Consider the following 12,524-nt stretch of genomic DNA (forward strand, 5'->3'; position numbering starts at 1 on the left):
ATATATATATATATACACACATATATATTTTTAGAGAACGTGCAAAGTGCATTCAAACTTCTCTAATACGTTGAACAACAGAGGTACAAGAGTATCGTTTAATGATATTGGGAAAATTTATCATAATAATAAATAAATCTGAAAACTGAGAAAAGAAATTTACAAGAACTCAAATCGTATTGAAGCCTCGAATAATAAAGATCTCAGCAGTAATAAGACAGTTTTGTGAATTCGTAATTTACCATTAGCTATTTCCAAACCCCTTCTTTCACTTTATAATCATTACACTATTTTTATTAAAATGGCAAAACGGTCAAAAACCGAGTCTCGTGATGTAAGCAGTAGTAAGACTCAAGATAGCATTCAGTGAAACATGCACAAATCAATCTACTCTCCATACTGGGAATCGTTTCAGAATTTACCATACTTTAGAAAATTATAAGAAATGTATGTACTGAATTACGAAATTCAACGGAGATAAAGTGAAAAAAAACTTTATTGGTAAACAAATAGTACAATGAACATTACGACATGCTACAACTATTACTGGTACTGATCTTACAAGCTTGGGATTGATGGGGGTATATATAGGAGCTGTGGAGGGAGGTGGCTCGGAGTTGTAGAGTCAGCAGGAATTGCTACCATAACTCTGTATGATATCCCGATTCTGTGTGCGAGTTGCTGGTAGATAACGTCTTACACGGTACCCAGTGGAAAGGGTTAAGCACCGCATGAATGAATGCTTAAGAGCAAATTATGAAGTTTTGTAAGATACTATACTCTATTTTTTCTACTACAGTTTCTGTTCTAGTTCATTTTGTTTATTCTTCTGTCTGTATATCTTTTTTTTCATTCGTTTATTTTATTTTAGTATGTATGAGATCATTCATCACTATTACCTATTGCCCACAACTGTGTGGCAGATTGTAATATCTATCAATAAATAAAAAAGTATGTATTTAAAAAAAAAAGTTTCTGTTCTGAATCTACCGAGGATTATTTCGAAATCAACGTCAGCGTGATATTTTTGAATATATTCATTAGTGTCAGTAAGTGATATTTTTGTGCTGACCGCCTCAAAAATTTCTTGTAGTGCTCGGTATCTTCAAAGCCATCTATCAGATAAAAAAATTTTTTGAGTAAAGAAATATTTTTAAAAATTTGATCTCGATTAACGCTCTTTACTAAGACTGATAGAACTCATTCTTCACATGTCTAAGAGCTCATGCTTAATATATCAGCAATTATAGCTTTGTAATATAACGAACCGGTGTCGCCCTAAATTTACTCGCACTTTGCGAATTGCAAATTTACTCGCAGTATTAATCTAAATAATAAGATTTCTGGATTGCTATTGGCTACCTTTGCTTACGTTGGTCTCAGACATTGTCGGGTCGAGGATGCTTTTGAGCCAGGGCACGTGGTCGCTGATGTTGGTAATTATATAGTTATAATTATTCTCTCTGTCCTCTACTCGCCCGCTGAGGAGTCCTTTGATGAAGCACCTCGCACCCTTCACACCCTGAGCCTTGCTGAACACCAACCCACCTCCGGTAGATCCTTGTCTTGGTGGGTTATCTGTTATTAGGCATTCGATTAGTTTCAGTCTCTAAAACTCCTCTGTAATGTATTATCTAAACTTACTATCTTTGTTGATGCCACAGTACTTGTCTGAAGTCAAATAACTGGCAAAGCCTTTCTTTGCATTCTTAAAGCAGTCACTGTAATTGAGTTGTTGGATTTGGTAAATGTTCAGTTCTTCACTTAAAACTCCTTTTTCATCTAGGCTCCATCCGGCCAACTATTTGCAAACCATGTAATCATTAGTATAATAGTAGAAGTGTTATATTTATTTAAAATACTAAATAAATAAATTTTAGATGATAAATTAATTAATTTTTCAAAACCTGTACCACCACGATCTTAAAAGCGTTCGGTACTCGATCTATACCTGATATTATTGAATAATTACCTACGATAACCGGACCAGATCCCTGATGGCATTCCGCTGAAGTATAATCTGGGATATTTGAGTAATAAAGTCGTCTCTCTCCCTCCCTCTCTCACATACACACACACAAACCTTGGAAGAGACAGCGCCTCGTACTTATTCCGAAGAGTAAGGGAAGACTGGAAGACCTGTCAACCTATCTTCCAATTTGCTTATTGGATACTATGGGTAAGACATTTGAGAAAATCCTTTCCCTCAGGCTACAAGAGTTCACGGAGGGAGTTAATGGCCTCTCGCGAGCTCAATTCGGATTTCGTAAAGAGCGATCCACGATAGATGCTGTTGGATTGGTAGTCGAGATGGCCCGTACAGCAATTGCAGGAGCAAGGTGGAGGAGAGGTGCTAAATCTTATGCAGCAATCATCACGCTAGACGTTAAGAATGCCTTTAACACTGCAAGATGGACCTGTATAATAGATGCCCTACGGACTATGGCAGTGCCAGCCTATCTTATGAGAATACTCACTGACTATTTTAAAGATAGAGTTTTGTTTTATTCTTCAGACATTGGCCAAAGGAGATACAAGGTGACTGGAGGTGTCCCACAGGGCTCGGTATTAGGGCCTCTTCTGTGGAACGTCATGTACGACGCAATTTTTAAATTGACATTGCCAGAGGGAGCCACAGTTGTTGGATTCGCAGATGACGTTGCAGTTGTAGTTGCCGCGAAGTACTTGGAAGAAGTTACCCTCATCGCTAACCAGGCTGTTGCTACGGTCCACGGTTGGCTGTCTTCGGTGGGCCTACAACTTGGAGATCACAAGACCGAAGTTCTCCTAGTAACTAGCAGGAAGCAGACTGAGTCTATCACTGTAACGGTGGGTAGGCACGAAATTCGTTCCCAGTCTTGCCTAAAGTACCTAGGAGTCATGATCGATGCACGTCTCCGCTTTAATGTTTACACGGAGTAAATAAGCACCAAATCTGCTAAAGTTGCATCCTTTGTCACGCCTTATGCCAAAAGTTGGAGGTACCAAAGAAAGTAGCTGAAGGCTCTTTGCTACTGTTGTCCCCTCCATTATGTTATATGCAGCCCCGATTTGGAAACAAGCGATGGTTACCATATCATACAGGAGACAGATAGTTTCAGTGTACCGCAGAGTTAGTTTAAGGACAGGTAGCGCTTTTCGAACTGTTTCCTACGAAGCGGTGTGCGTGATAGCCCGAATGCCACCTGTGGAACTCCTTATTGAAGAAAGAAGAAGGCACTTGTCCAGAGAAGAAGAGCGAAAAATAACCATTGGCCAGTGGCAGCCGCTTTGGGAGGCTGCAGAATCCGGGAGGTAGACTCACAGGTTAATACCCGATGTGGGCAAGCTACACATTGTTGATTTGTTGGTAGGCACAAAATTCTTTCTCAGTCTAGATTATAATACCTAGGAGTCATGGATAGATGCACGTCTCTGATTTCATGTTCACGCGGAGTATATCAGCGCCAAATCTGCTGAAGTAGCAGTAAAGTAGTAATAAAATAGTGATGATTAATAAATTAAGAAATACGATAAAATACTGAATCAAAAGTATTATATACAACGATAATATATAAATAAATAGCACTTACTAAATAATAAATACTGATTCAATCTTACATAAATACAGGTATTCCAACACAAAGAATAAATTATTTACTACACCTATTTTGAAAATATATGTATATACGATCAATTTATATATGTTGTTAGAGCGATTTAGTTTTTAAATTATTTGGTATGACGACTCATCAAGTGTCAATTATATTTAACGCAATACATACCAGAATATAAAATAAGAGTTATTGATATTAATTTATTTTGGAAGGTTAAACAAAAATAATATATTTTAAACAATATTACTCATAAACGACTTACCGTGCCTACTTCTCCGTCAAAGGGCTCGTACAAACCTTCCCAGTCAATGCAGACTGGCATCACTATGTTGCTGAATTTAATTGTTTCATTGAGTCTTAGAAGTGCAATATCGTCCTGGAGCCTGCCAAGCATACCTCTGTAAGTGGGAACTAGTTCCTTTCTAGTCACCTGCAAAATGATTGTTTAAGATTAATCATCAACAAGCGTTAGCTCGCTTCGTCCAGAAGTATTCTATTATTTTGAACACAGCAGCTGGCTTTTAATAGCTCAATTACTGTATTTAGCACCACTGTAAAGTAAGCCATCAATATCTTATGTTATAATGTTATATTTAAATTATTGTGTTAAAACAAGAAATCTATGTTTTATAGTTCAATATCTAAGGAAAAACAACTGCCAATTAAATAAGTCAATTTTAGAATATATATTTTTTTTTTTTAATAATTTATTTATTGATATTTACAACTGTATACACATATATACAACAAGTAAATTTGCTGTAGGTGACATAGTGACATGATAAAAACATGTGGAGAATCTACCCACTGATAGAACTCCAATAACATTTCTAGAGGAGAAGATCTCGAGGCCATCTTCTTTTCAGACGCCTAGGAAGATTATTTGGTAATGAAGGAGAAGCCAGGTTAGAAACAAGTGGATTTGGGTGGTTGAGAAGTTTATTATGGAAGGAACGGTATCTGGTTCTGGCCAAATCGGCAACATATGGAATATTGAGGTCCTGATGGATGACTTGATTTGTGACAAAGTAAGGAGCATTAAGGATTTTACGAAGGATTTTGGACTGTAAGGATTGGATTCTGGAGGAATTTGATGGTTTAGTGGAGCCCCTAAGTTCAACTCCGTATGTCCAGATAGGCCTTATAATGTACATGACCATACAGATCAGTCTTTTGTAATGGATTGGCAATTTAGACCGTTTGTCTAGTAAATGTTGAAATATACGGAATCCACGAGCAGTTTCTTGTCTTTTTAGTCTTGTATGAGGATTCCATGTCAGTCGTTTGTCGAGATGTAGTCCTAAGTAACGGATCTGTTGGACAGGAATAAGTGCGGTATTGTAATATTAAAGGATATTGTAGGGGAAGAGGTCATGAGTTTACGTCGAAGGGTACATGTGATTTGGTGGAATTTATTGTAATTTATTTTAATCCTCCAGTTTTGGCACCATTCTTCAAGTGTGGTGGTGTGGGATTGGAGGGTCTGGGATACAATGTAAGGATCATTGTTCACTGACGATAGTAAGAAATCTTAAATTTTATTTTTTAAACTATTTACATTGACCTCAACTGCTCTAATATATATGAATTCCTATGTACATATCATTGTAAAAACTCACAAGCTATATACTATATGCCTAATTTAAACCTAAGAATAAAATTTAAGAGCCCTTCATACAATACATAAATAAGCTAAAATGAACAAAACACAATATTTAAAAAAGTCAAAATTAATCTTAAAACAAAAAACAATATATAGAATAAATAACTAAATTTTCTGTAATACAATCTAGTAGAGGCCGGCAATATGAGAAAATCATTTTTTATACTGTCATTGAAAGAAGTTTTAACTCTTCAATATGACAGTCCTCCTCTTTTTAGGTTCTTTGTTACTTTTTACAGTAAAAATATTGTGTTCCCTAATAATTATCACCCTGAATGGACCCTTGTATCGCTGTATCTCCCTACCCCTGTTAGACCCCAATTTTCTGTATACGATCGTCCCAATTTTGATTGCTCCTATCATGTCTGTGACCTCTCGCGCCACCCCCTTTCTTCCTTCCTCGTGCCTTCTATAACTTTTTTCGAGCAACATGGTTATTGTGTATCTCCTCACCGTCCACTGCCATGCCCTTATAGTCCCACCGGTGTCCTCGAAGCCCAAAGAGAAACTCAAATGGTGAAAACCCCGTAATAGTGTGTACAGAATGATTATATACCGCTATAGCCATAAGGCCTTAAGCATTGCTACATCCGGTTCCAATCCCTTGTCGATCTGATATAAGAGAAGACGGTTGCTCAACGTGCCATGAAGCCGCTTTATGCTTCCTCTGCTCTTGGGGTGCCCTGGTGTGCTGAGATCCATGTTACATCCAGGTCGTCATTCATTTCAGTTCGAATCCTGCATTGTTCCATTGTCCCTCTCTCTGATGGGATGCGCTCTGAAACTCTGTAGGATTGGAACCACATCCGTCAACACTGTTTCCAACAACTTGCCCTGCACCTGGTGCGGTATCGCCGCCTCACTGAAGGTATTAATCATGGTTATCCATGTGAAAGTATTGATCGGTTGATCGTTGAGCGGTGCATTTGCGGTTGGTGTCTCCCTTTTGGTCAGTTTCTGTCAAGTAGAAATACTTCACAATTTCCTACAATCTCCATTATTTTCTTATTGACGCCCCTACAAAAGTACTTTCTCTTTAACGCGGGCAAGGTCTCCGAGATTCTACGGTGGTTTGTCTTCCTCTGGTGATATGCTCTTGTCACCTCTTTTTGCCGCTCGTCTTCCTGAAGGGTTTCCACCATCTGCTTGCAACGGATGAACCTCCTATCCATCCCTATTTGTTCGCTGTGCCATAGCCGCTTGATCTTCTCTCAAACGATAGCTTTGCCTACGTAAACGGGATGAGTTTTTCGGGTCCCTGAAGCATCTTTTAACACTCTGCAAATCTGATCGTACTTTACATCTGGCTGTGACCAAATTTCGCTTTTGCTTCTAAACTCAACTTTGAGCAACCCAGTGGTTCTCGGCGTCCATACAATCTGTCGCCTCTTGTCATTGATGATGTCCTCAAGTTCCTCCATATCTACTGGTCTTCCTTTCTCCGAGCTCTCATTAGAGGAATATTCCTCCCTATTGTTTTTCTCCGGGTCTCCACTCTCGCAGAAATTGCCTGGACGATTCTCCGGCCTCTTCTTCGACTGCATTTACTGTGATTGCTCGAGAAAACCAATCGGCTATTACATTTTTCTGTCCTGGTTTATAAACTATGTCCATATTATACTGTGCTAGGAGTTCCTTCTAACACGTAATTCTAGCCGAAGACTCCTTTAAGCGTTGGTCTTCAATGGTTCGTCCCGGTACACATCTCTTCTTCGGTACATGTACGGGCACTTTTTGGCTATGTGCCCTTCATTGCCGCATTCGAAACATCGGGTGCGCCAATTAGATATTTCCGCATCGGTGACACTTGAAGGGATACCGGAATATTTTTCAGTCTAAAAGAATTTTTTTAAATTGTTCTCTTTGGATTACGACCAGTAACGGAATAGTAAGAAGAGCAGTTCTGAGCCTGGAAAATATGAACCAAAACAACCAACTTCAAGCTGCTGTCAACCAAACTTTAGCTGCAGGCAACCCGCCTCCGCAGGAGATTCAACCACTACCAGAAGTCTCTTCAGCACAATTTCATGCCACGACACTAGAATGGATTATGGTCCGTACGGCAACTGCCCAGGCCTTGAGGAAGGCGGTTATGGACCTGGAAAAATTCACCGGAGCGACTGGAGAATAAAATTATTTTTTTAAAATGGGTCGATCGCCTTGTGGGGTAAATAGAAGCGAAGATATCGGAGGATCTACTGAACAGTGAAGATACAAAAGCACTGAAAGCAGCGGTAGTCGGCCGAGTAAAAAGATGTATCCTTAATCAGATTCAGGCAGATGAAGAGACCCCCTGGAAGGTCATAAAAAAAAGATAAAAGAAGGCATACGGAAGTGGACCCAAGAGGAGGATATATTCATGATGATCAAAGAAACGAAAAAACCAAGACAGTCTTGTGGGCAGTATGCCGCAGATCTCCTGGCACGATATAACAGAATCGCTGATAAATTCAGCGAAATGATGGAGACAATTCAAGTCAGGGTCGGATGCTATTCCTATCATGGTACTGAAAATTCAGTTGGCAAGAGAACTGAGGAAGGAGGAGGGAATGTCAAGAGACCGTTCTTATGTGGAATGTGGAATGGACAAGATCTTATAGAAGCTAGCGCTGGGGAGGTGGAGTTCCGAATGGAAGTAGAAGAGCCGGGGTGGGCCCGAATAGAATATCAAAGGCCAAGAAACATGTCTATCCCTTGAAGAAGAAGAGAGCATAGAGATGTTAGGAGTGCGAGAACTCATAACCAGGAAAATAGAGCGCCCCAAGCATCAGGGAAGAGATGAAAATCTTGGAGGTGGTGTGACATCTTAACACCTCAGGACATCCAAAGAGCATAGGAGGTATTAAAATGCTCCACAGTACCCTCAGTGACCACCTGCGGGTATATCAGTTAGAAAAAGGGCTGGAGGCGGACGAAGCGATGGAACGAGCGATTGCAGCATACAATGATTCAATCTCAATGTTCGGGATCTAATGGGCAACCTTAAAATTGGGGCGGTGGTTTACCGGAAAGTGGGAACTAATAGAGGCAAAGAGCTGCAGAGGTTCGAAGGCCCATTCAGAGTGGTCACGATTAGAGAACACAATACTGTTACCATAGAAAGCTTGAAAGAACCTGAAAAGCGGATAACAGTTCATCTAGTACAATTAAAGCTTCCTGCAACAACGGCATCATGATGTACGGGATTATACTCACCTCCCTTCCGGTGGGGCAATATTGTAAAGTTTTTATTTTTTTCGATTCATTTTAGGGACTTAATAATGATTTATGTGAAATTTTATTTTTTTTGATGCTTGACTTGTCTAATTTTTTTTTGCATTAAGTGGTGTTATGTTGAATCATATTTTTTCTTTTTCATTGATATTGTATTATAATTGCATTCATATTTATCTCATTTATTGTTATTGTATTTTAATTGTATATATCTTTTTCATTTGTATATAATAGAGTTTACGAGGATTGTTCGTAAACTGGTGGGGGGGAGTTACGGTCTGTCAGCTGACAGGTCTATATCAGCTGATCGAGTAGAACAGCTGACCGATTGTATATATATGGAAGGACAGGCTCCGCAAATAGATCAGTCTTTGAGAGTACTTCAAGAGTTTCAATTCACACTTCTCTCTCTCCTATTATTTTTTTTTTCACTTCAGTAAAAGATAACTCATAAAGTCGTAAAGACGAAGGATGCGATATTTCCTAATATTTTGTTTCTATTCCTAGTAATCAGTGCCTTTCCTATATCCCAGAAAACTTGCAATTCAAATTCTCAGTCCAATCCCGTACTATCATCTCCCGTTTATCTGACACGTATACTCCACCTCACAGAACTGCTACGTTCGACAAATAATTTTTTATTTGTAACTACATTTTTGTTTTGTTCTTTATGTATTTAGTAGTTTATTTTTTTTCCGAATTTAAAAATATTTTTATTCAATTATAATAAAGTGCTTTTTTGCCAATATATTGTAATATTACCTTATAATTGTTACAATGACTTTATAATTGTTTTAAAGGTACTTAGTTATTTTATTTCAAATAATATGAATTTTAATGTTCCAGCAAAAATATTTAGGTATGCCTTAGGACAAGTGACTATCTTTCAGTTTACTATTTTTGCTATATAGGTACCATTTTCTTTTTATATATTTTTTATCCCGTATTTAGTGCATCTTAATGTTTGTCAGTTCATTAGCTGATTGTTAATCTAAAGTGAATCAATGCCAACACATTCCATTACGAGTTGAAAAAATATGAAGAATGAATAATACAATAACCTCACTTACCTCAAACCGTTGTTCGTGAAGAGATCGATGCTCCCAAGAACTGTTTGTCTTCCCTATTGCGATTACCATCTTCCTGTTGTCAAGATCCTGTAGTTCCTCGTCAAAAACACAATGCGCGTCTGAATAAATACATATTATTCCATTAAAATTAAATTAAAAATTTACCAATGACTTTCTTCTAATTCTTTAGAACTAGAGTATTCAAACAATTATAAGAAGAAAAATATTGTTACTTGTAAGAATTAAATGTGTGTCTATGATACTAGCCCCGCATATATATTCGTACTTGGAACTGTTGTCCATTCTATACAATGCGGCGTGCCATGGAAACCCATTGTACTCCGAAGACCCTACATCAGTTATGGAACTTTTATGTCGTATTCCACAATCTGTAAAGTATTTCAAAAATGTTTAACAGAGTTTTTATAAGTTCATATTATAAATTATAAAAGGCTTACGAACCTCCAACTTCATATGCATTTATCCAATCAAGGCCAGTTGAAACTGAAAAATTCACATAAGCATTAATTTGATTGCAACAGTTTTTTTCTCTCCCTTCAATTAATTTTTATTAATTAGTTTCAATGAAAACATATGTATATATAATAATAAATAATACATAGCGAACATGAATGTCCTTTCTTTGCCTGAAGGACATTTTAAGCTTGGTTGTGGGATCCACTGTGTGCAGGAGAGCACTTTGACGTTTAATCGCCATCTGCGTTTGCTATGGTTCAGATAAAATTCCTGAATTTATTTATGTGATTCAAAATTAAACAATAGTGGTTTGTAAATAAAGCAGGTAGAATCGTATATTTGGATATAGAGCGGTAGACGATACAGAAAAAGTGTAAATTATTTTATAAAAAAATTCATTTATTTTATTTTATTATGTCCTTGAATAGAAACTACAAAATATAATTCTGCTACCTTAATGTTGATATTTAAAAAAAACTAGTGGCAATTGAATTTTTAAAGTTTCGCTCATTTCCGGTTTAGTATATTATATCTCTAACCCGGAAAATGATTAGCCGTTGGGAAAAAACGTCTATATTTTTGTAGTATTTCATCTGTTTTGTTTATACTTCTGCCTGCATTCCTTCAACCCATAATCTTTTTATTGCCTTCTTCATGTTACTCTCTTCTTTACCTCCCCACATATACTTCTGCCTGCATTCCTTCAACCCATAATCTTTTTATTGCCTTCTTCATGTTACACTCTTCTTTACCTCCCCACATATACTTCTGCCTGCATTCCTTCAACCCATAATCTTTTTATTGCCTTCTTCATGTTACTCTCTTCTTTACCTCCCCACATATACTTCTGCCTGCCTTCCTTCAACCCATCATCTTTTTATTGCCTTCTTCATGTTACTCTCTTCTTTACCTCCCCACATATACTCAATTAAGTTTTGATCTGACCTGCTCATAACGGTAAGACTGAGAATTTCTATCATCATTACGTGACATATTTTTTTCTCATTTTAGAATTTTGCTCACCTGCGTTTCTAATTTTCAAATCTTAAGCCAGGGAAGGATTATCTTAGATATTTTATGAATCTGAAATTTATAATTTCAATTTTAAATTCGTGAGTAATCCCAAATATTTTTATCTACTTATATAGAAAAAAAGTAGTACAAATCTTATAATAGGAGAAAAATTCTCACGGAACACCTCTTAGTGGACAAAAAAGAAGGGCACTTAAAATTACCTACCGGGCAACATTTTTATATTTAATAATTTATTGTTATTTACAACTGTATAAAAATATATATAACAAGTAAATTTGCTGAAGGTGACATAATGACGTGATACAAACATCTGGAGAATCTACCCATTGATAAAACTCCAATAACATTTTTAAAGGAGAAGATCTCAAGGCAATATTATTTTCAGACGCCTATAAGGATTATTATGTAATGAAGGTTAGGAACAAGTGGATTTGAGTGGTTGGGAAGTTTATGATGGAAGGATTGGTATCAGGTTCTGGCCAAATCGACAACATATGAGATATTGAGGTCCTGACGGATGACTTGATTCGGGTCAAAGTAAGGAGCCTTAAAGATTTTGTACTATAGAGACGGGAAAAAATAAAAATATTATTTACACCTGTTTTAAAGTATAGTAATGTTTCCTGTTTTAATGTTTCTTTCTTAACGTTCTATACTTCCCGAGGCAACCGGCTGTACAAGATTACATATATTTGTACCACTTCTAAAGTAAAGTAAATTTTATAAATGATGTTCAATAAAATAGTTCCTAAGACTCGTTTTATGTTCAGCAAACGGTTTCTTTAATTAATTAGAGCCCATCATTTAGCCTAATTACTTCATTTCAAGTTTAATTTCTACATTTTAAATAATTAAAAATATTGGGATTAATAAATAACCATAGATTACAGAGTATTTCATAACCATCAGAAAATTTTTTCTTATTTGCAAAATAAATAAAATGGTAAAAATTACTTATATAGGAATCCCAAATGATAACAATCTTATAGCTATCAGAAGAGAAAACAATATAGAAAATACACAGGAGTTTGCCTTGAATTAAAATCTATATATTGTTTACAAAAAGTAAATGTGAATCCGGTTGTCTTATCTTGTAACGGATTAATTTTGAAAAGCACAAAGAAAAATATAGAAGATTGAGATTTTTTAAAATGACGGAAATCATGTTTCGTGACCTTATATTGTAAAATGTTTTTAGGGTTCTACTACTTGGTAGTTTATCTAAATGATGTAACGTATCATTATGTTCTTGCTTCAAATTTGCTTGTTGTATTTTATATACAGTTGTAGATGTCAATAAATAAATAATTAAAAAAAAAAAAAAAAAGATCTCAGACTTGAAAACTTTTACTATTGGAAGAACTGCTAGATACCTGCAGAATTAAAGAGAAATATTATTTGACGACCTGAAAATGTAATTTTTAAATTATCAATGAAAGATAAAAATTACCGAAATTTATTATAAATTAT

General features: G+C 36.4%; 1 protein-coding gene and 1 long non-coding RNA gene across 2 annotated transcripts in view; one reads left to right on the forward strand and one right to left on the reverse strand.

Annotated features, from left to right (window-relative positions):
• The window catches only part of LOC136796614 (uncharacterized), a 557,216-nt gene that overhangs the window by 299,021 nt on the left and 245,671 nt on the right, over window positions 1-12,524 (forward strand). The gene's annotated exons all lie outside the window — the stretch shown is intronic.
• LOC106679016 (uncharacterized) overlaps window positions 1-12,524 on the reverse strand; it is a 30,515-nt gene that overhangs the window by 8,512 nt on the left and 9,479 nt on the right. The window contains exons 2-7 of the mRNA XM_024359486.2: window positions 10,005-10,046; window positions 9,776-9,931; window positions 9,543-9,661; window positions 3,859-4,026; window positions 1,645-1,801; window positions 1,363-1,578 (exon numbers count right to left, since the gene is read on the reverse strand). Coding sequence (XP_024215254.2) covers window positions 1,363-1,578; window positions 1,645-1,801; window positions 3,859-4,026; window positions 9,543-9,661; window positions 9,776-9,931; window positions 10,005-10,046 — 858 coding nt within the window. The remainder of the gene's footprint in view (window positions 1-1,362; window positions 1,579-1,644; window positions 1,802-3,858; window positions 4,027-9,542; window positions 9,662-9,775; window positions 9,932-10,004; window positions 10,047-12,524) is intronic.

Source organism: Halyomorpha halys, unplaced genomic scaffold, assembly GCF_000696795.3.
Source record: "Halyomorpha halys isolate HHAL.00 unplaced genomic scaffold, Hhal_1.1 Scaffold172.1, whole genome shotgun sequence".
Taxonomy (NCBI): Eukaryota; Metazoa; Arthropoda; class Insecta; order Hemiptera; family Pentatomidae; genus Halyomorpha; species Halyomorpha halys.